The sequence below is a fragment of the Anser brachyrhynchus genome (genome assembly GCF_964034855.1).
Source record: "Anser brachyrhynchus genome assembly, contig: SCAFFOLD_404, whole genome shotgun sequence".
Classification (NCBI taxonomy): domain Eukaryota; kingdom Metazoa; phylum Chordata; class Aves; order Anseriformes; family Anatidae; genus Anser; species Anser brachyrhynchus.
Genome location: NW_027663547.1, coordinates 49,484 through 77,167, shown reverse-complemented (window position 1 = coordinate 77,167; position 27,684 = coordinate 49,484). Strand labels below are relative to the sequence as shown.

Here is a 27,684-nt window from a genome sequence, read left to right as displayed (position 1 = left end):
GTGACCCCGGGGGGGGCGATCGTCACCCCGGGGGGGGCCAGGGTGACCCCGGCGGGGGCGATTGTGGCCCCGGGGGGGGCGATTGTGACCCCGGGGGGGGCAATTGCGGCCCCGGGGGGGGCGAGAGTTACCCCGGGGGGGGCGATTGCGGCCCCGGGGGGGGCGATCGCTGCCCCGGGGGGGGCGATCGTGGCTCCGGGGGGGGCGATCGTGACCCCGGCGGGGGCGGTTGGGACCCCGGGGGGGGGCGAGCGTGACCCCCGGGGGGGGTGGCGGCTGCCCCGGGGGGGTTGGGGGCCGCTCCCCCCCCCGGGGGGGCGGGGCCGACGAGCAGGGGGGCGGGGCCGAGGGGGAGCACGCCCAGGGGGGCGGGGCGGGGGCTGTTGAGCAGCAGCACCGTGCGGGGCTCCTTGGGCGCCGGCTGGAGCATGCTGGGAAACGGGGGGGGGGAGGGGGGGGGTCACCGAGGTCGCCCCAATGTCCCCAACCCCCCCCCGCTGTCCCCAAGCCCCCCCCCATTGTCCCCAGAAGCAATCCATGCGTCCCAATCCCCCCATGTCCCACCCAACCCCTTGGTGTCCCCAACCCCCCGATGTCCCCACCCCGGTGTCCCCAAGCCCCCCCGATGTCCCCCCCCAATGTCCCCAAGCCCACCCTAATGTCCCCAAGACCCCCCAATATCCCCACCCCAATGTCCCCAACCCCCCCGATGTCCCCAAACCCCCCCATGTCCCCAAGACCTCACATTGACCCCAATCCCCCCCCATGTCCCCACCCCAGTGTTCCCCAACCCCCCCGATGTCCCCAAGGCCCACCCATGTCCCCAAGACCCCCCCATGTCCCCAAGACGCCATTGTGTCCCCAACACCACCCAATGTCCCCAAGACCCCCCCATGTCCCCACCCCAGTGTCCCCAAGACCCCCCCAATGTCCCCAAGACCCCCCCATGTCCCCAAGACGCCATTGTGTCCCCAACACCACCCAATGTCCCCAAGACCCCCCCATGTCCCCACCCCAGTGTCCCCAAGTACCCCCCATGTCCCCACCCATGTCTGCAACCCCCCCCCGTGTCCCTAACCACCCCGATGTCCCCAAGACCCCCCCCGATGTCCCCAAGACCCCATTGTGTCCCCAACCCCCCCCCCAGTACCGGTTGACTTTCATGCGGACGGGCTTGGGGCGCGGCGGGGGGTCGGGGGCGGCGGCGATGTCCTCGATGAGGCGCCGCGTCACCCGCCAGCGCGGCAGGAAGGTGTCGGCGGCGTAGCGCGACACCCGGCCCTCCAGGGCCACCAGGTCGAAGGGCGCCAGGTCCACGTGCTGCGGGGCGAGGGGACGTCACCGTCACCGCGAGGGGACGTCACCGTGAAGGTCATCCCCCCCCCCCCCCCGCCCCGGAGCCCTACGGCCCGCCAACGGCCCCATAACTGCGGCCCTCGGTCGTGGAGGCCTTGAGGGGAAGGTCGTGGTTGTGTCCCCGTGGCCTTCGTGTCCCCAAAATGGCCGCCGGAAGGGCGGGGAGGTGGTGGCACCAACGTGGTGGCCCTGGGTGGTGACCTTGGTCAAGAAGACCTTGGTCAAGAAGACCTTGAGCAATGCCATTATGTCCCTATGTCCCCAAAATGGCCGCCGGAAGGGCGGGGTGGTGGCCCTAGGTGGTGGTGACATCAAGGGGGTGGCCTCGGGTGGTGGTGGCACCACCATGATGACCTGTGTCACCTCGTGCCACTCTTACTTGTCACCTACGGCCCCATAACCTTGCTCATGAAGACCTTGAGGGGTGTCGTGGTTGTGTCCCCATGGCCTTTGTGTCCCCAAAATGGCCGCCAGAAGGGTGGGGTGGTGGCAGCACCAAGGGGGTGGCCTTGGGTGATGACCTTGGTCAAAAAGACCTCGATCAAGAAGATCTTGAACAACGCCATCATGTCCCTGTATCCCCAAAATGGCTGCCGGAAGGGCAGGGTGGTTGCGACACCAAGGGGGTGGCTTGGGTGGTGGTGACACCAAGCTGGTGGCTCTGTGTCACCCCTACACTTCACCTACAGCCCCATCACCTTGGTCATGAAGACATGGAAGGGTTGCCACCATGTCCCCATGTCCCCAAAATGGCCACCAGAAGGGCGGGGTGGTGGCCCTGGGTGGTGGTGACACCAAGGGGGTGGCGGCAACACCAACGTGGTGGCCCTGGGTGGTGCTGACATCAGCGTGGTGGCCCTGTGTCACTTGGCGGCACCCCTACGCCCCATAACCTTGACCACAAAGGCCTCGCCCACCACCCTCGTTGTGTCCCCACATCCTTTGTGTCCCCATAATGGCCAGCAAAAGGATGTGCTGGTGGCCTTGGGTGGTGGTGGCCTCGGGTGATGACCTTGGTCAAGAAGACCTTGGTCAAGAAGAGCTTGAGCAACGCCATCGTGTCCCTGTGTCCCCAAAATGGCCGCCGGAAGGGCAGGGTGGTGGCGGCACCAAGGTGGTGGCCTTGGGTGGTGGTGGCACCACCATGATGACCTGTGTCACCTTGTGCCACTCTTACTTGTCACCTACGAACCCATAATCTTGGTCATGAAAACCTTGAGGGGTGCCATTGTTGTGTCCCCGTGTCCTTTGTGTCCCTAAAATGGCCGCCAAAAGGGTGTGGTGGTGGCCCTGGGTGGTGGTGACACCAAGGGGGTGGCCTCGGGTGGTGGTGGCACCAAGCGGGTGGCCTCGGGTGGTGGTGGCACCAATATGGCCACCTGTGTCACCTTGTGCCACTCTTACTTGTCACCTACGGCCCCATAATCTTGGTCATGAAGACCTTGAGGGGTGCCATTGTTGTGTCCCCGTGGCCTTTGTGTCCCCAAAATGGCCGCCAAAAGGGTGTGGTGGTGGCCCTGGGTGGTGGCGACACCAAGGGGTGGCCCTGGGTGGTGGCGGCACCAAGGGGGTGGCCTTGGATGATGACCTTGGTCAAGAAGACCTTGGTCAAGAAGAGCTTGAGCAACGCCATCGGGTCCCTGTGTCCCCAAAATGGCCACCGGAAGGGCGGGGTGGTGGCCCTGGGTGGTGGTGGCACCATGGTGGTGGCCTTGGGTGGTGGTGACACCAAGGTGGTGGCCCTGGGTCACCCCTACACCTGACCTACAGCCCCATCACCTTGGTCATGAAGACATGAAAGGGTTGCCACCATGTCCCCATGTCCCCAAAATGGCCACCAGAAGGGCGGGGTGGTGGCCCTGGGTAGTGGTGGCACCAACGTGGTGGCCCTGTGTCACCTCGTGCCACTACTACACCTCACCTACGGCCCCATAACCTTCATCACAAAGACCTTGAGGGCTGGTGGCGTGTCCCCATGTCCCCAAAAGTGCCACCAAAAGAGTGTGGTGGTGGCACCAAGGTGGTGGCTTCGGGTGATGACCTTGGTCAAGAAGACCTTGGTCAAGAAGAGCTTGAGCAATGCCATCCATCGTGTCCCTATGTCCCCAAAATGGCCGCCGGAAGGGCGGGGTGGTGGCCTCAGGTGGTGGTGGCACCAAGGTGGCGGCGGCACCACCATGATGACCTGTGTCACCTTGTGCCACTCTTACTTGTCACCTACAGCCTCATGATCTTGGTCATGAAGACCTTGAGGGGGGTCGTCGTTGTGTCCCCGTGGCCTTTGTGTCCCCAGAATGGCCGCCGGAAGGGCGGGGTGGTGGCCCTGGGTGGTGGCGACACCAAGGCGGTGGCCTTGGGTGGTGGTGACACCAACATGGTGGTCCTGTGTCACCTCGTGTCACCCCTACACCTCACCTACGGCCCCATAACCTTGGTCATAAAGACCTTGAGGGGTGCCGTTGTTGTGTCCTCGTGGCCTTTGTGTCCCCAAAATGGCCGCCGGAAGGGCGGGGTGGTGGCCTCAGGTGGTGGTGGCACCACCACGATGACCTGTGTCACCTCGTGCCACTCTTACTTGTCACCTACGGCCCCATAACCTTGGTTATGAAGACCTTGACGAGTATCATCATGGTGTCCCCGTGGCCTTTGTGTCCCCAAAATGGCCGCCGGAAGGGCGGGGTGGTGGTGGCACCATGGTGGTGGCACCAAGGGGGTGGCCCTGGGTGGCGGTGGCACCGAGGTGGTGGCCTCGGGTGGTGGCGACACCAACGTGGTGGCCCTGGGTCACTTGACGGCACCCCTACGCCCCATAACCTTGACCACGAAGACCTCGCCCACCGCCGCCGTCCCCGTGTCCTTGTGTCCCCGTGTCAGTGCGTGTCCCCCCGTGTCCCCGCGCGTCCCCCCGCGTCACCTTGAAGGGCTCGGGGTCGAGGGCGCGCAGCACGAGGGAGGCGGTGACGAAGCAGATGCCCTCGGTGACGAAGGGCGAGTGGATGGGGCGCGGCTCGAAGAGGTCGGGGTGGTTGCACACCTTGCGCAGCTGCATCAGCACGTTGATCACGCTCATGAAGTGCCCGCTGGCCAGGGTGGCCTTGGTGCTGCCGGGGGGGGGACAAGCGGGGAGGGGACGTTGAGGGGACGGCGTCGGGGACAACGGGGGGGACGCCGCCCCGGGGACAACGGGGCCGGCGGCACGCACCTGGCCTGCGCCATGAAGTCGTCGTAGAGGTAGCGCTGGCGCTTGGAGAGGCGGCACTTGAGGACGTGCTCGTACTTCTTGGGCATCTGCTTCTCCACGTCCACCTTCAGGCGGCGCAGCAGGAAGGGGCGGAGCACCTGCGGGGGCGGCCAATCAGACGGCGGGGTTCGGTTTTTGGGGGGGGGAAAAAACCCCGAGATTCATTTTTGGGGGGAAAAAACCCCGAAATAAAAAAAAAGGGAGTTTCGAGGGGAGGAAAACCCGCTCCCGGCGCGCCGCGCCCGAGGGTGAAGCGCTCCGGGGTTGCGCCCGGTGCAAGAGGTTCCGCCGGCGGCCCGGACCCTAAAATGGCTTCTCTCACCCCAAAAAAGGGCTCGGGGTCCCTCAGCTGCACCCCAAAAAGGGGGAAACGGGTTTAACGGAACCCCGAATCCGGCCGCGCTGCGCCCCAAAAAGGGGGACGGCCCCAAATCGGCCGCGTCCACCTCTGGGTTGCGCCGACCCGGGCGCCCCACAAACAAGGGGTGGCTTTTAACGCCCCGAACCCCAAAATGGGGTCCCCTGGAGCACCTGGACCCCAAAGCGGGGGATCCCCAGACTCAATAAAACCCCAAAACCCACCTACCTTGATCAGCTGCACCCCAAAACGGGGATTACGACGACATGTGTGCCTCCACCTCTCCCCTCTCTTTGTCCCTCAACCCACCCCCTCCCTTCCCACCCCCTAACCCCAAAACCCCTAAACCCCCCAAAACCCCTTAAAACCCCAAAACAGGGGTTCCCCATATTCCATAAAACCCCAAAACCCACTTACCCTTGCTCAACTACACCCCAAAATGGGGATCATGACCCAGCGTGTGCCTCCACCTCTCCACATCTCCCCCCTCTTCATCACTCAACCCACCGCCTCCCTTCCCGCCCCCTCACCCTAAAACCCCCAAAACCCCCCCAAAACCCCTTAAAACCCCCAAACAGACATTCCCCATACTCAATAAAACCCCAAAACCCACTTACCCTTGATCAGCTGCACCCCAAAACGGGGATCATGATGAATTTTGTGCCTCCACCTCTCCTCCTCTCCCCTCTCTTCATCCCTCAACCCACCGCTTCCCTTCCCACCCCCTAACCCCAAAACCCCCTAAAAGGGGTTTTAAGGGGTTTTAGGGGGTTAAAACCCCAAAAGAGGGGTTCCCCATATTCCATAAAACCCCAAAACCCACTTACCCTTGCTCAACTACACCCCAAAACGGGGATCATGACCCAGTGTCTGCTCCACCTCTCCACGTCCCCTCTCTTTGTCCCTCAACCCACCGCCTCCCTTCCCACCCCCTCACCCCAAAACCCCCTAAACCCCCCCAAAACCCCTTAAAACCCCCAAACAGACATTCCCCATATTCCATAAAACCCCAAAACCCACTTACCCTGACTCAGCTGCACCCCAAAACGGGAATCATGATGAATTTTGTGCCTCCACCTCTGCACATTTCCCCCTCGTTTTGTCCCTCAACCCACTGCCTCCCTTCTGACCCCCTCACCCTAAAACCCCCTAAAGCCCCCTAAAACCCCTTAAAACCCCGTAAAATGCCCTAAAACCCCTTAAATCCCCAAAACAGGGGTTCCCCATATTCCATAAAACCCCAAAACCCACTTACCCTTGCTCAACTAAACCCCAAAACGGGAATTACGACCCAGTGTCTGCTCCACCTCTCCACCTCTCCCCCCTCTTCATCCCCTCCCACCCAACCCCCCCAAACCCCCCAAAACCCTACAAACCCCCCCAAAAAAACCCCAAACCCCCCCCCGCACCTTGTGCAGGCGCTTGACCAGCCCGTCGTTGTACTCCTGGCTGCCCTCGATCATGCCGGTGAGCGGGTTGGAGAACCACTCCTTGAACTCGCGGTGGGACTGGAAGACGTGGGGCATGAGGAAGTGCATCAGCGACCAGAGCTCCATCAGGCTGTTCTGCAGCGGCGTCCCCGTCAGCAGCAGCCGCCGCTGGCTGCGGAGAAGGAGCCCCCCCCGAGCCGGGACCTGGTCAGGCGGGGGGCGCCCCGAAAGTAGGCGGGGGGGGGGGGACCCCGAGAACAAAGGGGGGACCCCGAGAACAAAGGGGGGGGGGAGCGAAAAGGGAACGGGGAACGTGAAGAGGTGGGGAGGGGAGAAGGGAGGGTGGTGGGGGGGGTGGGGGGGGTACGGAGAGGCTCAAGGGGGAGTTTCGGGGGGGTTTGGGGGGGGCCCCAAAATTTAGGGGGCCCCCCAATAATAAGGGGCCCCCCCAAAGCCCTAAGGGTGTCCCCGAAATGATAGGGGGTCGCCCAAGGGTGTCAGGGGGGTGGTTCTGCAGTGCCCCGAGGGGAGACCCCGGTGTTTTAGGGGGGCCCCCCCAAAATTTAGGGCCCCCCCCCAAAATGTGGGGTGCCCCCCCCAAAATCTAGGCGGCCCCCAAAATCACAGGGGGTCCCCCAAGGGTTTTGGGGCGTCCCTCAAAGCCCCAAGGGTGTCCCTGGAAACCCCGGTCAGGTGCCCGCAAACCCCCTGAGCTGCCCCCAAACCCCCCTGAAAGCCCCCGAAGCCCCATAAGACCCCCCAAAAGCCCCCCAAGATGCCTCCAAACCCCCTTTAGATGCCCTCAAACCCCCCTGAGCTGCCCCCAACCCCCCCCCGAGACCCCCTGAAAGCCCCCTGAGATGCCTCCAAACCCCCCTGAAAGACCCCCAAGATGCCTCCAACCCCCCCACGATGCCTACAAACCCCCTTTAGATGCCCCCAAACCCCCATGAAAGCCCCCTAAGACACCTCCAACCCCCCTCAGATGCCCTCAAACCCCCCCGAGCTGTCCCCAAACCCCCCCGACACCCCCTGAAAGCCCCCTGAGATGCCTCCAAACCCCCCTGAAAGCCCCCTTAGATGCCTCCAAACCCCTTTAGAGGCCCCCAACCCCCCCGAGCTGCCCCCAAAGCCCCCTGAGCCCCCCTGAAAGCCCCCCAAGATGCCTCCAACCCCCCAAGATGCCTCCAAACCCCCCAAAAGCCCCCTTAGATGCCTCCAACCCCCCTTAGATGTCTCCAAACCCCCCCAAATGCCCCCTTAGATGCCTCCAACCCCCCCAAGATGCCTCCAACCCCCCCAAGATGCCTCCAAGCTCCCCAAGATGCCTCCAAGCCCCCCTGAAAGCCCCCTTAGATGCCTCCAACCCCCCTTAGATGCCTCCAAACCCCCCCGAGACCCCCTGAAAGCCCCCTTAGATGCCTCCAACCCCCCCAAGATGCCTCCAAACCCCCTTTAGATGCCCCCAAACCCCCCTGAGAAGCCCCCTTAGATACCTCCAACCCCCCTTAGATGCCTCCAAATCCCCTTTAGATGCACCCAAACCCCCCTGAAAGCCCCCTTAGATGCCTCCAACCCCCCTTAGATGCCTCCAAATCCCCTTTAGATGCCTCCAAAACCCCCTGAAAGCCCCCTTAGATACCTCCAACCCCCCCAAGATGCCTCCAAACCCTCCTGAAAGCCCCCTTAGATGCCTACAACCCCCCTCAGATGCCTCCAAACCCCTTTTAGATGCCCTCAACCCCCCAAGATGCCTCCAATCCCCCCTGAAAGCCCCCTCAGATGCCTCCAACCCCCCTTAGATGCCTCCAACCCCCCTTAGATGCCTCCAACCCCCCTTTAGATGCCCTCAAACCCCCCTTAGATGCCTCCAACCCCCCCAAGACGCCTCCAACCCCCCCCCCATGAGGACCCCGCCCCCCCAGCCCCGGACCTGTTGAAGTTGAGCAGGGACTGCCAGCGCTGGGACTTGAAGTTCTTGATGTTCTGCGCCTCGTCCAGGATGAGGTACTTCCAGTTCTTGCGCCGGAACGCCTGGTGGTCCTGCAGCACCAGCTTGTAGGACGTGATGCACACGTGGAAGGCGTTGGGTTTGGTCCAGCCCTTCGGGGGGGGGGCGAGGGGGTTAATTAGGGGGTTAATTAGGGGCTGGGGGGGTTACTGAGGGGCCGGGGGGGTCACCTGGCGCTTGAGGCGGCGCTCCTTCTGCGCCCCGTAGTAGGTGAGGATCTTGAAGGCGGGGCACCAGCGCTTGAGCTCCATCTCCCAGTTGAGCATCACGCTGGTGGGCACGATGATGAGGTGGGGGCCCCAGCTGCCTGCGGGGGGGGCGGCGTCAGCGGGGGGCGGGGGGGGTCTTGGGGAGTTTGGGTGCTCAAAGCCTACCCACAAAGACCCTACGAAGACCCCACAGCACCCAAGGGTGCTCGAAGCCTACCTAGAAGGACCCCAAAGACCCTACGAAGACCCTATGAAGACCCCATAGCTCCCAAGGGTGCTCAAAGCCTACCTAGGTAGATCCCAAAGACCCTATGAAGACCCTACGAAGACCCCAGAGCACCCAAGGGTGCTCAAAGCCTACCTAGACAGACCCCAAAGACCCTACGAAGACCCTACGAAGACCCCAGAGCACCCAATGGTGCTCAAAGCCTACCTAGATGGACCCCAAAGACCCTACGAAGACCCTACAAAGACCCCACAGCACCCAAGGGTGCTCAAGGAGTACCTAGACAGGTCCTAAAGACCCTATGAAGACCCCAAAGCACCCAAGGGTGCTCAAAGCCTACCTAGACAGACCCCAAAGACCCTATAAAGACCCCAAAGCACCCCAGGGTGCTCAAAGTGTACCTAGATGGACTCCAAAGACCCTATGAAGACCCTATAAAGACCCCAGAGCACCCAAGGGTGCTCGAAGACTACCTAGATAGATCCTGAAGGCCCTACAAAGACCCCAGAGCACCGAAGGGTGCCCAAAACCTACCCAGACAGACCCCAAAACCACACGAAGCCCAACCCGTCCTTGACCTACCTCAACCCAACCGCGCAAAATCCCCCAAACACCCCGGTGGGAGGCGCCCCAGTGGGAGACACCCCCCCCCGCACCCTTGGGTGCCCCTCACCCTTCTCGCAGGCCAGGTGGGCGAGCAGGAAGATGGTCTGGGTGGCTCTGCCCCACCCCAAGGGTGCTCAAGGAGCACCAACACAGGTCCCAAAGACCCTATGAAGACCCCACAGCACCCAAGGGTGCTCGAAGCCTACCTAGATGGACATCCCAAAGACCCTACGAAGACCCTACAAAGACCCCACGAAGACCCCACAGCACCCAAGGGTGCCCGAAGCTTACCTAGATGGACTCCAAAGACCCTATGAAGACCCTATAAAGACCTCAGAGCACCCAAGGGTGCTCAAAGACTACCTAAATGGACCCCAAAGACCCTATGAAGACCCTATAAAGACCCCAGAGCATCCAAGGGTGCTTGAAGCCTACCTAGATGGACCCCAAAGACCCTATGAAGACCCCAGAGCACCCAAGGGTGCTGAAAGCCTACCTAGACAGACCCCTAAACCGCACGAAGCCCAACCCGTCCTTGACCAACCTCAACCCAACCACGCGAAATCCCCCAAACGCCCCGGTGGGAGGCGCCCTGGTGGGAGACACCCCCCCTGCACCCTTGGGTGCCCCTCACCCTTCTCGCAGGCCAGGTGGGCGAGCAGGGAGATGGTCTGGGTGGCTCTGCCCAACCCCAAGGGTGCTCAAGGAGCACAGAGACAGGTCCTGAATACCCTACGAAGATCCCACAGCACCCAAGGGTGCTCGAAGCCTACCTAGATAGATCCCAAAGACCCTATGAAGACCCTATAAAGACCCCACAGCACCCAAGGGTACTCGAAGCCTACCTAGACGGACCCCAAAGACCCTACGAAGACCCTATAAAGACCCCAAAGCACCCAAGGGTGCTCAAAGCCTACCTATATACATCCCAAAGACCCTATGAAGACCCCACAAAGACCCCAGAGCACCCAAGGGTGCCCAAAACCTACCCAGACAGACCCCAAAACCACACGAAGCCCAACCCGTCCTTGACCTACCTCAACCCAACCACGCGAAATCCCCCAAACACCCCGGTGGGAGGCGCCCCGGTGGGAGACGCCCCCCCCTGCACCCTTGGGTGCCCCTCACCCTTCTCGCAGGCCAGGTGGGCGAGCAGGGAGATGGTCTGGATGGTCTTGCCCAGCCCCATCTCGTCGGCCAGGATGCCGTTGAGCTTCTTCTCGTACATGGTGACCAGCCAGTCCAGCCCGATGTGCTGGTACTCCCGCAGCGTCCCCCGCAGCAGGTGCGGGATGGGCGTCTTCACCTGCCCCGAAAATAACGGGGGGGGGGAGAACACCCCAAAAGTGGGCTCCGGCTGCCCCCGGGGGTGCCGGCGGGGGGCGGAGGGGGAGGGGAGCGGCGGGGGGCACCTGGGTGGTGGCCAAGGTGTAGCCCTTGGGCTGGAGGCTCTCGGCGGCGGCGGCGATGTCGGTGATCTCCTTTTTGGGGGCCGGGGGGGGCGGGGGGGCGGCGGCGGCGGAGGGGGGGGGGCCCCCCGGGGTGCTCCTGGGCACCGGCGGCGGGGGAGGAGGCTTCGGGGGCGGGGGGGGGGCCGCGGGGCTTCGGCCTCGTCGTCGTCGTCCTCCTCTTCCTCCTCCTCTTCTTCTTCCTCCTCCTCGTCTTCCTCCTCTTCCTCCTCCTCTTCGTCCTCCTCCTCCTCCTCGTCTTCCTCCTCCTCCTCTTCCTCGTCGCTGTCGGCCGCCGGGGAATCTACGCGGGGTGGGTGGGGTGGGTGCTGGGCTGGGGTGGGGGGGGGGCACCTGTGGGGGCCTATGGCACCTATAGGGGGCCCTATGGCACCCATAAGGGGTCCTGCGGCACCTATGGGGGGCCCTACGGCACCCATAAGGGGTCCTGCAGCACCTATGGGGGGCCCTACGGAACCCATAAGGGGTCCTATGGCACCTATAGGGGGCCCTATGGCACCCATAGGGGGTCCTATGGCACCTATAGGGGGCCCTACGGCACCCATAAGGGGTCCTGTGGCACCTATGGGGGGCCCTACGGCACCCATAAGGAGTCCTACGGCACCTATAGGGGGCCCTATGGCACCCATAGGGAGTCCTATGGCACCTATAGGGGGCCCTATGGCACCCGTAAGGGGCCCTATGGCACCTATGGGGGGCCCTACGGCACCCATAAGGGGTCCTATGGCACCTATAGGGGGCCTTATGGCACCCACAAGGGGACCTATGGCACCTATAGGGGGCCCTATGGCACCCATAGAGAGTCCTATGGCACCTATAGGGGGCCCTATGGCACCCGTAAAGGACCCTATGGCACCTATGGGGGGCCCTATGGCACCTATGGGGGGCCCTACGGAACCCATAAGGGGTCCTGTGGCACCTATGGGGGGCCCTACGGCACCCATAAGGGGTCCTGTGGCACCTATGGGGGGCCCTACGGCACCCATAAGGGGCCCTACGGCACCTATGATGGGTCCTATGGCACCTATAGGGGGGATCTGGGACCCCAGAATCGCCCTACGGCACCCAGGGGTGGCCCTATAGCACCTAAGGGTGGCCCTATGGTGTCCATATGGGACCAGAGCAGACTCTACGGCACCCAAGGGTGGCCTTATGGTGCCCATAGGGTGTTAAGAGCAGACCCTATGGCACCCAGGGTTGGCCCTATAGCACCCAAGGGTGGCCGTATGGTGTCCATATAGGACTAGAGAAGAGCATATAGCATCTAAGGTAGTCCTACAGTGTCCATACAGGACCAGAACAGACCCTATGGCACCTAAGGGTGGCCCTATAGTGTCCATATAGGACCAGAGAAGACCCTAGAGCACCCAGAGGTGGCCCCATGGTGCCCATACAGCACTGAAGAAGACCCTATAGCACCTAATGGTGGCCTTATGGTGCCCATATAAGATCATACAACACCTAAGGGTGACCCTATGGTGCCTGTACAGGACCAGAAAAGACCCTATGGCACCTAAGGGTGACCCCACGATGTCCGTATAGGACCAGAGAAGACCCTATAGCACCCAGAAATGGCCTTATGGTGTCCATACGGCATGAGGTAAGACCCTACGGCACCCAAGGGTGGCCCTATTGTGCCCATATAATACTAGGGAAGACCCTATAGCACCTAAGGGTGGCCCTATTATGCCTATATAGGACCACGGAAGACGCTATATTACCTAAGAGTGACCCTATGGCATCCATATAGCATAAGCCCCTATAGCACCCAAGGGTGGCCCCACAATGTCCCTATAGCACCAAAGACGACCCTACGGCACCTAGGGGTGACCCCATGATGTCCATATACTGCCAGAGCAGACCCTATAGCACCCAAGGGTGGCTTTGTAGTGCCTATACGGTACCAGAGAAGACCCTATGGCACCCACGGGTGGCCCTCCAGCACCCAAGGGTGGCCCTACATCACCCACGGACGGCCCTATGGCCCCTACGGCACCCAAGGGTGGCCCTACATCACCCACGGACGGCCCTATAGCACCCAAGGATGGCCCTATGGCCCCTATGGTGGCCCTACGGCACCCAAGGGTGGCCCTACATCACCTAAGGGCGGCCCTATAGCACCCAAGGACGGCCCTATGGCCCCTAGGGGCAGCCCTCCAGCACCCAAGGGTGGCCCTCCAGCACCCAAGGACAGCCCTATAGCATCCATGGACGGCCCTATGGCCCCTACGGGCAGCCCTACGGCACCCAAGGGTGGCCCTCCAGCACCCAAGGACGGCCCTATGGCCCCTACGGGCGGCCCTACAGCACCCAAAGGTGGCCCTCCAGCACCCAAGGACAGCCATATAGCACCCATGGACGGCCCTATGGCCCCTACGGGCGGCTCTACGGCACCCAAGGGTGGCCCTACATCACCCAAGGACGACCCTATAGCACCCACGGACGGCTCTATGGCACCCAAGGGCGCCCCTACGGCACCCGTGGCACCCCCCCCAGCACCCAGGGGTGCCCCTACCCGAGCGGGTGCTGCTGGCGCCCCGCGGGGAGTCGCAGTCGGAGTCGGCGAAGGCGCCGGCGTACTGCTGCAGCAGCTCCTCCATCGGCAGCGCGCCTGCGGGAACACGCGTGGCACACGGGTCCCCACGGGTCCCCTCCGTGTCCCCTCCGTGTCCCATGTCCCTTCCGTGTCCCCACGCCACCTCCGTGTCCCCCCAGGTCCCCTCCGTGTCCCCATGTCCTTCCCATGTTCCACGTCCCCACGCGTGCCCTTCCCATGTCCTCATGTCCCTTCCCGTGTCCCCACGTGTCCTTCCCATGTCCCCATGTCCCACGCGTGCCCTTCCCATGTCCATTCTGTGTCCCTTCCATGTCCCACACGTGTCCTCCCATGTCCCCATGTGTCCCTTCCCATGTCCTCATGTCCCTTCCGTGTCCCCCTTCCCATGTCCTTTTCATGTCCCACCTGTCCCTGCCCTTGTCCCCATGTCCCTTCCGTGTCCCCGTGTGTCCCTTCCCGTGTCCCTTCCCATGTCCCCACGTGTCCTTCCCATGTCCCACACGTGTCCTTCCGTGTCCCCATGTCCCTTCCGTGTCTCCACATGTCCTTCCCATGTCCCCATGTCCCACACGTGTCCCTTCCCGTGTCCCTTCCCATGTCCCCACGTGTCCTTCCCATGTCCCCATGTCCCACACGTGTCCTTCCATGTCCCCACATGTCCTTCCCATGTCCCCATGTCCCACACGTGTCCCTTCCCATGTCCTCATGTCCCTTCCGTGTCCCCCTTCCCATATCCTTTTCATGTCCCACCTGTCCCTTCCCTTGTCCCCATGTCCATCCCTTGTCCCCATGTCCCTTCCGTGTCCCCGTGTGTCCCTTCCCGTGTCCCTTCCCATGTCCCCACGTGTCCTTCCCATGTCCCCATGTCCCACACATGTCCTTCCGTGTCCCCATGTCCCACACGTGTCTCCACATGTCCCTTCCGTGTCCCCACATGTCCCTTCCCATGTCCTCACGTGTCTTTTTCATGTCCCACCTGTCCCTTCCCTTGTCCCCATGTCCCTTCCGTGTCCCCACGGGTCCTTCCCATGTCCCCGTGTCCCTTCCCACGTCCCCCTGTCCCCACATGTCCCTTCCATGTCCCACACGTGTCCTTCCCATGTCCCCACGTGTCCCTTCCACGTCCCCCTTCCCATGTCCCCCACCCGTGTCCCCGTGTCCCTACCCGTGCCCTCACGTGGCCCCATGTCGCCATGTCCCTTTTCACATCCCCATGTCCCCACATGTCCCTTCCCATGTCCCCACGTGTCCCTTCCATGTCCCCATGTCCCCTGTCGTGTCCCTGTGTCCCTTCTCACGTCCCCCCCGTGTCCCCATGTCCTTGTGTCCCTTCTCATGTCCCCACGCACCTTCACACGTCCCCGTGTCCCCACACGTGTCCCCACATCCCCTGCTCGTGTCCGCACACGTGTCCCCCTGTCCCTTGTCACACCCCCACGCGTGTCCCCATGTCCCCACACCCCTTCTGCCCCCCCCACGTGTCCCCAAGTCCCCCCCACACGTGTCCCCACGTCCCTCCTGTCCCCCCCACGTGTCCCCGTGTCCCCGCGCCCCGCCGGCCGGTCCCACCGCCACGGGGCACGCGGCCATGACGCGGGGCCGCGGGCGCTCGCTGTGCGCACCGGCTACCAAGCCCGAGCCCGGTGGGGGGGCGGGCGGGGGCCTGTGTAGGTGCGGGGGGGGCACCCAAGGGTGCTGGGGGGCACCCGAGGGTGCTGGGTCCTACCCTCGCGGGCCAGGTCGTCCAGCTCCTGCTGGTGGTCCACGTCGCCCTCCAGGCGCTCCTGCGCCGCGATCGTCTCCTCCTCGTCCTCGCCTGCGGGGGGGGGAAAAAGGCTCGGGGGGGTGAAAAAAACCCAAAATGCGGGTTTCTGACCCCAAAAAACGGGACCCTGACTCCAAAAGCGGGACCCTGACCTTAAAAACGGGACCCTGACCCCAAAAAAAGCGGGACCCCGACCCCAAAAAAAGCCGGACCCCGACCCCAAAAAAAGCGGGACCCCGACCCCAAAAAAAGCGGGACCCCGACCCCAAAAAAAGCGGGACCCCGACCCCCAAGGATAGGTGAAAAGACCCCAAAAAAACAACTCACAAACCCCCCCAAAACCAGGTCCCCCACCCCAAAAAATGGGTCCCTGACCCCAAAAAACGGGTCCAAGAGCCCCAGGAGGGGTGACGAGACCTCTCCGGTGGGTGCCAGAGCCCAAAAACCTGCCCCCGGACCCCAAAACCAGAGGTCAGACCTCCTAAAAGAGATGTCAGACCCCAAAAAAAGAGGTCCCACACCCCAAGCCCATCCCCCAGCCCCCAAAACCCATCCCCCAGCCCCCCTAAAACAGATGTCAGACCCCAGAAAAGAGGCCCCAGACCCCAAAAACGAGGTTCCAGACCCCAAAAACCTGCCCATGGGCCCGCAAACCCACCCCCCAGACCCCCAAACCACCCCCAGCCCCCTCGTAATAGATGTCAGACCCCAAAAGAGAGCCCCCAGACCCCAAAAGAGAGCCCCCAGACCCCAAAAGAGAGCCCCCAGACCCCCCCTCACCCTCCTCATCCTCGGCCGCGAACTCCTCGTCCTCCTCGCGGGGCTCCCAGGGCCGCTTGTCCCTGCGCAGCAGCGCCTGGGGGGGGGGACAGGAGGGGGTGACAACAGGGTTGGGGACACCCTGGGGGGGGTTGGGGACATTGGGGGGGGTTTGGGGACACCCCGGGGGGGTTGGGGACACTGGGGGGGGTTGGGGACACCCCGGGGGGATTTGGGGACACCCCGGGGGGTACCTGGGGGGGCAGGGAGCGCAGCAGCTCCTCGAGGGGCAGCTCCCCCTCGCGCTTGAGCAGCTCGAGCTCGCGGCGCCGCGCTGCGGGGGGGGCGCCCGCCCGCCGCTCCTCCCGCTCCGGCGTGGCCTCGGCGTCCGACCGCTCCTGCGGCTCCGAGTCCCCGTCTGGGGGGGGGAGGGGGGGGGGTCAGCACCCTTGGGTGGCGCCCGGCACCCACCCCCGGGCACGCGGATGCCCCTTGGGGCAGCGGTCCCTGTGTCCCTGGTCCCGATTCGGCCCCATCCCAGCACCCCCCGGTGCCCCAAGCCCCTATTTCTCCCCCCCCAGCACCCTTGGGTGCCCCTCACCCCTATTTCTCCCCGCCCCCAGCACCCTTGGGTGCCCCTTGTCCCAATTCGGCCCCGTTTCTCCCCCGTCCCCAACACCCCTGGGTGCCCCTTGTCCCCGTTTGTCCCCATTCTTGGCACCCTTGGGTGCCCCCGGTCCCGATCTGTCCCCCATATCCCCCTCCCCAGCACCCTTGGGTGCCCCTTTTCCCAATTCTCCCCCATATCCCAGCACCCATGGGTGCCCCTCACCCCCATCTCTCCCCCATATCCCCACACCCAGCACCCCAGGGTGCCCCTTATCCCCATTTCTCCCCATATCCCCATCCCCAGCACCCTTGGGTGCCCCTTGCCCCCATTTCTCCCCCCATATCCCCCATCCCAGCACCCTTGGGTGCCCCTTACCCCCATTTCTCCTCCCATATCCCCCATCCCAGCACCCTCGGGTGCCCCTTTTCCCAATTTCTCCCCACTTCTCCCCCCCCAGCACCCCAAGGTGCCCCCTTCTACCCCCCCAGCACCCCAGGGTGCCCCTCATCCCCATTTCTCCCCCATATCTCCCATCCCAGCACCCTCGGGTGCCCCTTTTCCCGATTTCTCCCCACTTCTCCCCCCTCACCCCCATTTCTCCCCCCCCCAGCACCCCAGGGTGCCCCCCACCCCCATTTCTCTCCCCCCCAGCACCCTTGGGTGCCCCTCATTTCCGTTTCTCCCCCCATATCCCCCATCCTAGCACCCTTGGGTGTCCCTTTTCCTGATTTCTCCCCACTTCCCCCCCCCAAAGCACCCCTGGGCACCCTCCCTCCCCCCTCCAGCACCCCCGGGTGCCCCCATCTTCCCCCCCCAGCACCCTTGGGTGCCCCTCGCCCCCATTTCTCCCCCCCCCAGCACCCCAGGGTGCCCCTCACCCCCATTTTCCCCCCCTCAGCACCCCTGGGTGCCCCTCACCCCCATTTCTGCCCCCATATCCCCCCCCCAGCACCCCCAGGCTCCCCCCTCTCCCCCCCCAGCACCCCCGGGCGCCCCCCCCGCCCAGCACCCACCCTCGTCCTCCCCGCGGGCGGCGGGGGCGGGGCGGTGCCGGGGGGCGTTGAGGCTGCGGCTGAGCAGGTCGGAGTACTTCTCCGTCTGCCCCACGATGAAGTCGAGCTGCAGGTCCAGCGCCTTCTTGCGCTTCTCCTCCAGCCGCGACTGCTGCTTGAACTGCACCACCTGCGGCAGCACCCGCGGGTGCTCTCAGCGCCCGACGGCCACCAGGAGCACCCGACGGGCACCGCGGGCACCCGACGGCAACCCAATGGGCACCCAATGGCCATCGCAGGCACCCAACATCGACCCAAGGGCACCCAACGGCAACCCGACAGGCACCCAACAGCCACCATGGGCGCCCAACGGGCACCCAACGGCCACCAGGAGCACCCAATGGCAACCCAAGTGCACCCAATAGCACCCAACAGCAACCCAAGGGCACCCAACGGGCACCGCGGGCACCCAACGGCCACCAGGAGCACCCAACAGCAACCCAACAGCCACTGTGGGCACCCAACAGCAACCCAACGGGCACCCAATGGCCACCAGGAGCACCCGACGGCAACCCAAGGGCCACCCAAGGGCACCCAACAGCCACCAGGAGCACCCAACAGCAACCCAACAGCCACCACGGGCACCCAACGGCAACCCAACAGCCACCACGGGCACCCAACGGCAACCCAACGGGCACCCAATGGCCACCAGGAACACCCTACTGCAACCCAATGGCCACCACGGGCACCCAACGGCAACCCAACGAGCACCCAAAGGCCACCAGGAGCACCCGACGGCAACCCAACGAGCACCCAATGGCCATCGCGGGCACCCAACATTGACCCAAGGGCACCCACCGGCAACCCAACAGGCACCCAACAGCCACCATGGGCACCCAACGGGCACCCAAGGGCAACCAGGAGCACCCAACGGCAACCCAAGGGCACCGCAGGCACCCAACGGCAACCCAAGGGCACCCAACAGCCACCAGGAGCACCCAACGGGCACCCAACGGCCACCAGGAGCACACAACGGGCACCCAACGGCCACTGTGGGCACCCAACGGCAACCCAAGGGCCACCACGGGCACGCAACGTCAACCCAATGGGCACCCAATGCCCACCATGGGCAACCAAAGGGTACCCAACGGCCACCATGGGCACCCAACAGCAACCCGACGGGCACCCAACGGCCACCAGGAGCACCCGACAACAACCCAAGGGCCACCACAGGCACCTGACAGGCACCCAATGGCCACCAGGAGCACCCAACCACCACCAGGGGCACCCAACAGGCACCCAACAGCCACTGTGGGCACCCAACGGGCACCGCAGGCACCCAACGGCAACCCAACAGGCACCCAACGGCCACCAGGAGCGCCCGACGGCAACCCAACAGCCACTGTGGGCACCCAATGGCCATCGCGGGCACCCAACAGCCACCACGGGCACCCAACAGCAACCCAACAGGCACCCAGCGGCCACCAGGAGCACCCAACGGTAACCCAAGGGCCACAACGGACACCCAACATCGACCCAAAGGGCACCCAACGGCAACCCACCAGTCACTGGGGCCACCCAACAGACACCCAGCGGCCACCAGGAGCACCCAAAGGCAACCCAAGGGCCACCATGGGCACCCAACATCGACCCAAGGGGCACCCAAGGGCCACCACGGACACCCAATGGCCACCAGGAGCACCCAACAGCAACCCAACAGGCACCCAATGGCCACCAGGAGCACCCAAAAGCAACCCAAGGGCCACCACGGGCATCCAACATCGACCCAAAGGGCACCCAATAGCCACTGGGGGCACCCAACGGCCACCATGGCCAACCAAGGGGCACCCAACGCCCACTGTGGCCAACCAAGGAGCACCCAATGGCCAGTGGGGGCACCCAACGGGCACCGTGCACACCCAACGTCAACCCAATGGTCACCAGGGGCATCCAACAGCAACCCAAGGGGCACCCAAAGGCCACCCAACAGGCACCCAATGGCCACCATGGCCAACCAATAGGCACTGGGGGAACCCAACGGCAACCCAAGGGCCACCACGGGCACCCAACATCGACCCAAGGGGCACCCAATGGCCACTGGGGGCACCCAACAGACACCGGGGGCACCCAACGCCAATCCAACAGCCACCACGGGCACACAGCGGCAACCCAACGGGCACCCAACGGCCACCGTGGCCAACCAATGGGCACCCAATGGGCACTGGGGGCACCCAACGGCCACCACGGGCACCCAATGGCCACCACGGGCACCCAACGGCCACCACAAGTGACAATTGGCCACCATGGACCACCAACGACGAGGCTGGGGCCACCACAAACAACCAGTGGCCACCTAAGAGCCACCCAACAGCCACCACGAGCAACCAACAGCCACCCAAGAACCACCAGGGCCACCCAACGGCCACCGTGGGCAACCAACGGCCAGCCAATGACCACTGCGGGCCACCAACATCGACCCAAGAACCACCACGGCCACCCAAAGGCCATTGTGGGCAACCATCGGCCACCCAGCGCGAGGGCAGCGATGCATCAGCACAAAACGGCTGCCAAGCAAGCGGTGAAGGCGATGGTGGCCGCCTCAGGGAGTTTGGTAGCCCAAGCGTGCTAGGAGAGGGGGCAGCGAGCGCTTCTGGGTGGTGGCCACCTGGGAAAGCTTGGTGGTCCAGGACAGTCGGGTACGGGGTGAACCTGAGGGTGCCCGACACGTGTGGTGGCCACCGAGATGATTTGGTAGCCCACTGCTAGCCCGCTAGGGTGCTCCAAGGGGTGGTGGCCACCCAGAGAAGTTACTGGTCGCTCAAAAGCCTTGCTGGCCCAAAATGGGGTTGGGGACACGGTGCCGAGCACCCGTGGGCGCCCAGAGCGTGGTGGCCACCTCGAGGACGTTGGTAGCCCAAGGGTGGCTGGGGAGGTGCCGCTGAGCCCCGGGGGTGCCCTGGGTGCCGCTGAGCCCACCACCGAGAGAAGAACACGGAGGAGCTCCACCGAGACCCGGCGGTCGCCCGGTAGCCACCCAGCGCCACCCGGTAGCCACCCGGCACCGCCCGGTAGCCACCCACCTTCTCCACGTTGCTCCAGAACTGCTTGACCTCCTTGGCGATGGCGGCGGCCACGCGGCGCAGCTTGGCCTGCTCCTCCCGCTTGGCCCGCTCCTCCTTCTGCCGCTGCTCCTCGTGGTGCCGCATCACCATCCGCACCACCTGCGGGGCACCCATGGGTGGGGGTGGGCACCCATGGGGGGCAGGCCCGGACCGCCGCAGAGCACCCGAAGCCACCCCGAGAACCCTACGGCCTTGTGGCTCCTCGGGGTGCCCAGCGCCACGGCCCCAAAAGCCCTCCCAGATGCCCCCAAAGCTTCCCCACCAGCCCTTATAGGGCCGACCCCACCCCAAATGACCCCAAAACCCCTCTTAGATGCCCCCAGAGCTTCTCCAGCGGCCATTATAGGGTTGAGCCTACCCCAAATGACCCCAAGACCCCTCTTAGATGCCACCAGAGCTTCCCCATCAACCATTATAGGGCCGACCCAACCCCAAAAATCCCCCAAAACCCCTCTTAGATGCCACCAGAGCTTCTCCAGTGGCCATTATAGGGCTAAACCAACTCCTAAACCCCTCTTAAGTGTCCCCAGAGCTTCCCCATCAACCCTTATAGGGCCGCCCCAACCCCAAATGACCCCAAAACCCCTCTCAGATACCCCCAGAGCTTCTCCAGCAGCCGCTATAGGGTTGAACCAACCCCAAAACCCCTCCCAACTCCCCCACCAACAGGTACAGGGCCGACCCAACCCAAATAACCCCAAAACCCATCCCAGATGCCCCCAAAGCTTCCCCACCAAACCTTATAGGGCCGCCCCAACCCCAAATGACCCCAAAACCCACCCCAGATGCCCCCAGAGCTTCCCCACCAACCCTTATAGGGCCGACCCCATCCCAAATGACCCCAAAACCCCTCTTAGATGCCACCAGAGCTTCTCCAGCGGCCATTATAGGGTTGAACCAACCCCAAAACCCCTCCCAACTCCCCCACCAACCGTTATAGGGCCGATCCAACCCCATCCCATCCCCCGTTATGGGGTCGGGGCGCACCTTGCGGGCGACGCCGCGCTTCCAGCGGCGCTCCTGGGCGAAGTCTGCGGCCAGCCACTGCATCTCCTCGCAGAGGTAGTCCCAGTGCACCTTGGGGCGCGCCGGCTCCGGCACCTTGGGCAGGCGCCGCAGCGACCAGAAGCCCTCGCGCTTCATCTCGGCCACGCGGTGCTCCACCTCCGCCTCCTGCGCGGCCCTACAGTCAGCGGGACCCCGAAACCACCCCAAAGCCACCCCAAAGCACCCCAAATCCGCCCCAAATCCTCCCAAAACCGCTCTAAACGCTCCAAAGCCACCTTCAAACCTCGAAAAAAACACTCCAAATGCACCTAAAACCACCCTAAAGCACCCCACCCCCCCAAAAAACCCCCCTAAATCCCTCAAAAATTCCCCTAAATCCTCCCAAGCCTCCTTAAATGTCCCCAAAGCACCCCAAATCCGTCCCAAGCCACCCCAAATCAGCCCCAAACCACCCTAAAACTTCCAAAAAAACACTCTAAATGCCCCCAAAACCACCCTAAAGCACTCTAATCCCCCCAGCCCCCCATAAAAGCCCCCTAAGTCCCTCAAAAATCCCCCTAAATCCCTCCACCCCCCCCCAAAATCTCCCCCAAATCCCCCCAACGCCCCCCAAATCCTCCCCAAGTGCCCGTAAAGCCACCCTAAATCCCCCAAGGGCCCCCAAAATGCCCCCAAAGCCACCCTAAATCCTCCCAAAACAACCCTAGAACCCCAAAGCCACCCTAAATGCCCTCAAAACCACCCTAAATCGCCCCAAACCTCCCCTAAATCCCCCCAAATGCCCCCTAAAACCCCTCTAAATCCCTCCAAAACTCCCCTAAATCCCCCCAACCTCCCCTAAAACCCCCCTAAATCCCTCAAAACCCTCCAAAGTCACCCCAAATCCTGCCAGACCCCCCCTCAAGTGCCCCCAAAGCCCCCACCACGCTCCGCCGGTGTTGTTCTGCTCCCAATTCTCCCCTAAAATCCCCCAAAACGAGGCCCACGCAGGGCCAAACCTTCTCTGAGCCCTCCTACAGGACGGAGCAACCCCATTTATCATCCCAAATCCCCTAAGCTTACCCAAAATCCCCCACTTTTCCCCCAAAACCAGGCCTAGGTTGGAGCAGAGATCCTCAGCCGGCTGCTATAAGCTTGAGCCAACCCCAAAACTCCCCAAAACGCCCTAAATCTCCCCAAAACCTCCTAAATCCCCCCCCAAAACCCCTAAATCTCCCCCAAAAAGCCCACAGGAATTCTTTAGGGCTTTCTATAGGGTCGCGCCAGCCCCATTTATTCCTCAAAACCCCCTAAAATCCCCCCAAAAGCCCCCAATTGTCACCTTGACCCCCCTAAACTCCCCCCCCATTAAAGCAGAGATTCTCTGATGTCTACTATAAGGTTGAGCCGGCCCCAAAACCCTCGGAATCGGCCCCAAAACCCCCGGAATCGGCCCCAAAACGGCATCACTCACATGCTTGGCCTGCTCGGCGATCTCGGCGTGGGTCTTGTCCCAGAGGCTGGGGGGCTCCGGGGGGCCGGGGGGGCCATCGGGCCGGGAGGGGGCGGCGGGGGAGGAGGCGGGGGGCGAGACGCTGCCGGGGGAGCCCGAGGAGGCGGGGGACACCGGGTTGCTGCCCGTCATTCTGCCTGCGGGGAGCTGCCGGACGTGGGGGGGTCAGGGGTGGCTCTTGGGGGGGATTTGGGGGGGTTATACGGTCTGGGGGGGTGATTTGGGGAAGATTTGGGGGGGCTACAGGGAAGTTGGGTGAGATCTGGGAGGATTAGGTAGGATTTGCGGGGGCTATGGGGGCTTTGGGGGAGATTTGGGGGGGCTATGGGGGGATAAGGTGGGATTTGGGGGGGATTAGGTGGGATTTGGCAGAGCTATGGGGGGTTTGGGGATGATTTGGGGGGGCTGTGGGGGCTTTAGGTGGGATTTGGAGGGACTATGGGGTGTTTGGGGGAGATTTGGGGGGATTAGGTGGGATTTAGGGGACTATAGCAATAATTTGGGGGGTTAGGTGAAATTTGGGGGAGATTAGGAGGGCTATGGGGGCTTTGAGGGAGATTTTGGGGGACTACGGGGGGTTTGGGAGAGATCTGGGGGGGATTAGGTAGGATTTGGAGGAGCTATGGGGGGTTTGGGGGAGATTTAGGGGGATTAGGTGGAAGCTGGGGGGGCTATGGGGGGGCTATGGGGGATTAGGTGGGATTTGGGGGGGCTATGGGAGGTTTGGGGGAATCAGATGGGAATTAGGGGGGAATTAGGTGGGATTTAGGGGGGGCTATAAAGGGTCTGTGGGGCTATAGGGGGATTAGGTGGGATTTGGGGGGTGCTATGGGGGGTTATGGGGAGATTTAGGGGGATTAGTTGAGATTCGGGGGGGCTGTGGGGGGAACGGGTGAGATTTTGGGGGATTAGGTGGGATTTGGAGGGGCTATGGGTGGGGTTGGAGAGATTCGGGGGGGCTATGGGTGAGATTTGGGGTGACTGGGTGGGATTTGGGGTGACTGGGTGGGATCTGGGGTGACTGGGTGGGATCTGGGGGGGCTATGGGGATTCTGGTGAGATTTGGGGGAGCTACGGGGGGTTTAGGTGAGATTTGGGGGGGCTATGAAGGGTTTAGGTGAGACTTCAGGGGGGATTTGGGGGGTATTGGGGGGGGTCAGACGACGTTTGGGGGGGCTGTGGGGGTTCCGAGCGAGGTTTGGGGGGCCCAGATGACTCGTGGGGGGCTTATGGGGGGGGTGCAGATGAGGTTTGGGGGGGCTTTGGGGGTTCTGGGTGAGGTTCGGGGGGGCTACAAGGGGTCTGGGTGAGATTTGGGGGGGGCTTTGTGGGGCGTGGGTGGGATTTGGGGGGGCTTTGCGGGGTGTGGGTGGGATCTGGGATCCCAAATCAATTGGGGGGGCCCTATGGGGGGCTGCGGGTGCGATTTGGGGTCAGTCCCGGACCCCACAGCCAACTGGGGGGGGGAGGGGGGCTGTCACTCACCTCGGGGCGCAGCGGCGGGTGCTGGGGGGGGGCCCCGGGGGGGCCCGCCGGCCCCAGGGGCTGCTGGGAGGAAGGGGCCTCATCCTGCTCCGGCGGCCGCCGGGAGGAGCCGTCCAGCTCCTGGGCGCCCTGGCGGCCCAGCCTGCGCTCCGCCGAGCCGCCTGGAAGAGGGGGAGCACCTTTAGGGGCTGCCCCCCACCCTTGGGTGCTCCCCCCCCCCACCCTTGGGTGCTCCCCCCCCCACCCTTGGGTGCCCGGCACCCACCTGTGTGCGCTGGGCCCTCCTCGTCCTCCTCACACTCCACTTCCACGGTGTCGGTGGCGCGGCGGGGGGCGCTCCTGGGGGGGCAACGGGGGGGGGTTGGGTGCTGGGAACCCCCCCCAGCACCCTGAGGTGGGTGCTGGGACCCCCCCCCACCGAAGGGGATGACCAAAAGCGGGGGTTCTGGCCCCAAAACGCGACGTTTCTGCCCTATTACCTTGTGTCGGGACACGTTCACCTCGTGGCGGGACCCCGTTACCTCACGCCGGCCCCGCTATCCCGTATCAGGACCCCGTTGTCCCGTATTGGGCCCTTTTTACCCCAAAACGGCCCTATTAGCACACACCGGGACCCCTTTACCCCAAAACAACCCCGCCACCTCACCCCAGGACCCCGTTACCTCTCACCATGGCCCCCTTACCCCGTTTTAGGACCCCCTTACCTCGTTTTAGGACCCCTTTTCCCCATTTTAGGACCCTTTTACCTCATTCTGGGACCCCCTCGCCTCACACCGGGACCCCATAACCTCACTTAAGCGCCCCTTTACCTTATTTTAGGCCCCCTTCACCTCAGATCAGGACCCTTTTACCTCGTATCAAAACCCTTTTATCCCATTTTAGGGCTTCCTTACCTCATTTGGGATCCCCTTTCCTCATTTTGGGGCCCTTTTACCTCATTTTGGGGCCCTTTTACCTCATTTTGGGACCCTTTTACCTCATTTTGGGACCCTTTTACCTCATTAAGCCCCCTCACCTCACACCGGGACCCCCTTTCCCACATTTTAGGACCCCCCGGCACCATTTCAGCCCCCCTTTCCCTCGCACCGGGGGCCCTTTCCACACTTAACCCCCCTTTCCCTCGCACCGGGTCCCCGTTTCCCCCCTTTTACCCCCCCCTCACCTCGGCGCTGCCCCGTCCCCCGCCGGCCGCTTCCCGCCCTTTGCCCGGGGAGGCGGGAAGGGACCGGGGGGGGTGGGGGCGGGGCCGCCGGTACCGGAGGAAGAAGGGGAGGGGGGAGGGGGGCGCCGCCATCTTACCTGGGCGGGCGGGGAGAGGGGGGGAGCCGCGGTGCCACGGGGGTGTGTTGGGGGGGGAGGGGGGGGGAGGAGGCTCCTCCCGCTCCGCCGCCGCCGGCCTCGGCCTCAGCCCCGCCGCGGATCCGCCGCCATCCGCCGCAAAATGGCGGCCGGCTCCCGCCCCGCCGCTCTCCCTTCCCCAACCCCCCCTCCCCCCACCCACCACCTCCCTCCCCTCTGCCCGCCGCCGGCCTCCGGCCCGTGCCCGCCCCCGCCGCCGCCGCCGCCGCCCGGGCCCCCCCCCGTAGAGGGGCTCACGGGAAATGGAGTCCGCGGCGCCCGAGCCAGCGGCAAAATGGCGGCGGCCACCGCCGCCGCGCCGCGCTCCCGCGAGAAGGGGGCGGGGCCTGCGGCTCTCGCGAGACTTCGCGCGGGGGGGGACGCGGCGGGGAGGGGAGGTCTCGCGAGGGTTGGGGAGCGCGGGAGGCGGGAGCGGGGGGGGGAAGAAGATGGCGGGAGGCGCGTGGCGCGCGGGAACGCCCCCTGGGCGGCGCCTGCGCGGGAGTTGGGGGAGGGTCTCGCGAGAGGTGGGCGAGGGGGGTGATGGGAAATGAAGTCCGGCGGGGAGGTGGAGGACTCTGGATGGGCCATGGGGGGGCAGCCCCGGGGCATGATGGGACGGCGGCCATCTTGGATTAGGGCGAGAGGCTCATGGGGTGGCGGCCATCTTGGGTCAGCCTCGGGGGAGTCATGAGAAGGCGGCCATATTGGGTATGGGCAAGAGGCTCATATGGGATGGCAGCCATCTTGGGTCACGCCTAGAGGATCATGGGATGGTGGCCATATTGCATTAGGGCAAGAGGCTCATCGGATGGTCGCCATGTTGGGTCAGCCCCAGAGGCTGATGGGATGTCAGCCATCTTGGATTAGGGAGGGCATCGCCATGTTAGGGCAGGCCTGGAGGCTCATGGGATGGCAGCCATCTTGGGTCAGCCCCAAGGGATCATGGGATGGCAGCCATCTTGGATATGGGCAAGAGGCTCATGGGACGGCAGCCATGATGGGCAGGCCTGTAGGATCATGGGGTGGCAGCCATGCTGGGTTAGGGCAAGAGACTCATGGGAAGGCGGCCATCTTGGGTCACACCTAAAGGATCATGGGGAGGCAGCCATATTGACTTAGGGCTGGAGGCTCTTGGGATGGCGGTCATGATGGGTCATGCCTGGAGGATCATGGGAGGGTGGCCTTACTGGATTAGGGCTAGAGGCTATTGGGGGGGGCGGCCATGTTGGGCCAGCCCCAGGGGCTGATGGGATAGCAGCCATATTTGATATGGGCAAGAGGCTTATGGGTTGGTGGGGATGGTGGCCATGTTGGGTCAGGCCTAGAAGATCATGGGAAGGCAGCCGTATTGAGTTAGGGCTAGAGGCTCATGGGATTGTGGCCATGTTGGGTGTGCCCCAGGGGTGATGGGATGGCAGCCATCTTGGATCAGGCCTGGAGGATCATGGGAAGGTGGCCATATTGGATTAGGGCAAGAGGCTCATGGGATGGCGGCCGTACTGGGTCAGCCCCAGGGGCTGATGGGATGGCAGTCATCTTGGGTATGAGCTAGAGTCTCATGGGACGGTGGCCATCTTGGGTCATGCCTGGAGGCTTATGGGATGGTCGCCATGTTGGGTCAACCCCAGGGGATCATGGGATGGCAGC

The 27,684-nt window shown here is 63.8% G+C and overlaps 1 protein-coding gene and 1 long non-coding RNA gene across 4 annotated transcripts; one reads left to right on the top strand and one right to left on the bottom strand.

Annotated features, from left to right (window-relative positions):
- On the bottom strand, positions 1–26,678 carry LOC308187291 (helicase SRCAP-like). The gene is given in 21 exon segments (XM_080609470.1): positions 1–431; positions 1,151–1,320; positions 4,271–4,457; positions 4,559–4,695; positions 6,365–6,557; positions 8,319–8,488; positions 8,567–8,703; positions 10,566–10,743; positions 10,850–10,984; positions 10,987–11,189; positions 13,422–13,517; positions 15,190–15,279; positions 16,009–16,084; positions 16,242–16,405; positions 17,611–17,779; positions 20,670–20,810; positions 21,699–21,884; positions 23,173–23,358; positions 24,697–24,875; positions 24,962–25,035; positions 26,293–26,678. Coding segments are annotated over 21 exon segments (3,546 nt in total). The 5' UTR covers positions 26,664–26,678; the 3' UTR covers positions 1–127.
- On the top strand, positions 1,392–3,972 carry LOC308187292. 3 transcript variants are annotated; one of them, XR_013944589.1, is made up of 3 exons: positions 1,392–1,536; positions 2,471–3,089; positions 3,377–3,518. It is a non-coding gene; the product is annotated as an uncharacterized lncRNA (long non-coding RNA). The 3 variants fall into 3 exon arrangements; XR_013944590.1 differs by lacking the exon at positions 1,392–1,536 and adding an exon at positions 1,948–1,962 and having other exon boundaries at positions 2,668–3,089; XR_013944588.1 differs by lacking the exon at positions 1,392–1,536 and adding an exon at positions 3,882–3,972 and having other exon boundaries at positions 2,991–3,089; positions 3,377–3,713.
- Positions 26,679–27,684: the final 1,006 nt, after the last annotated feature.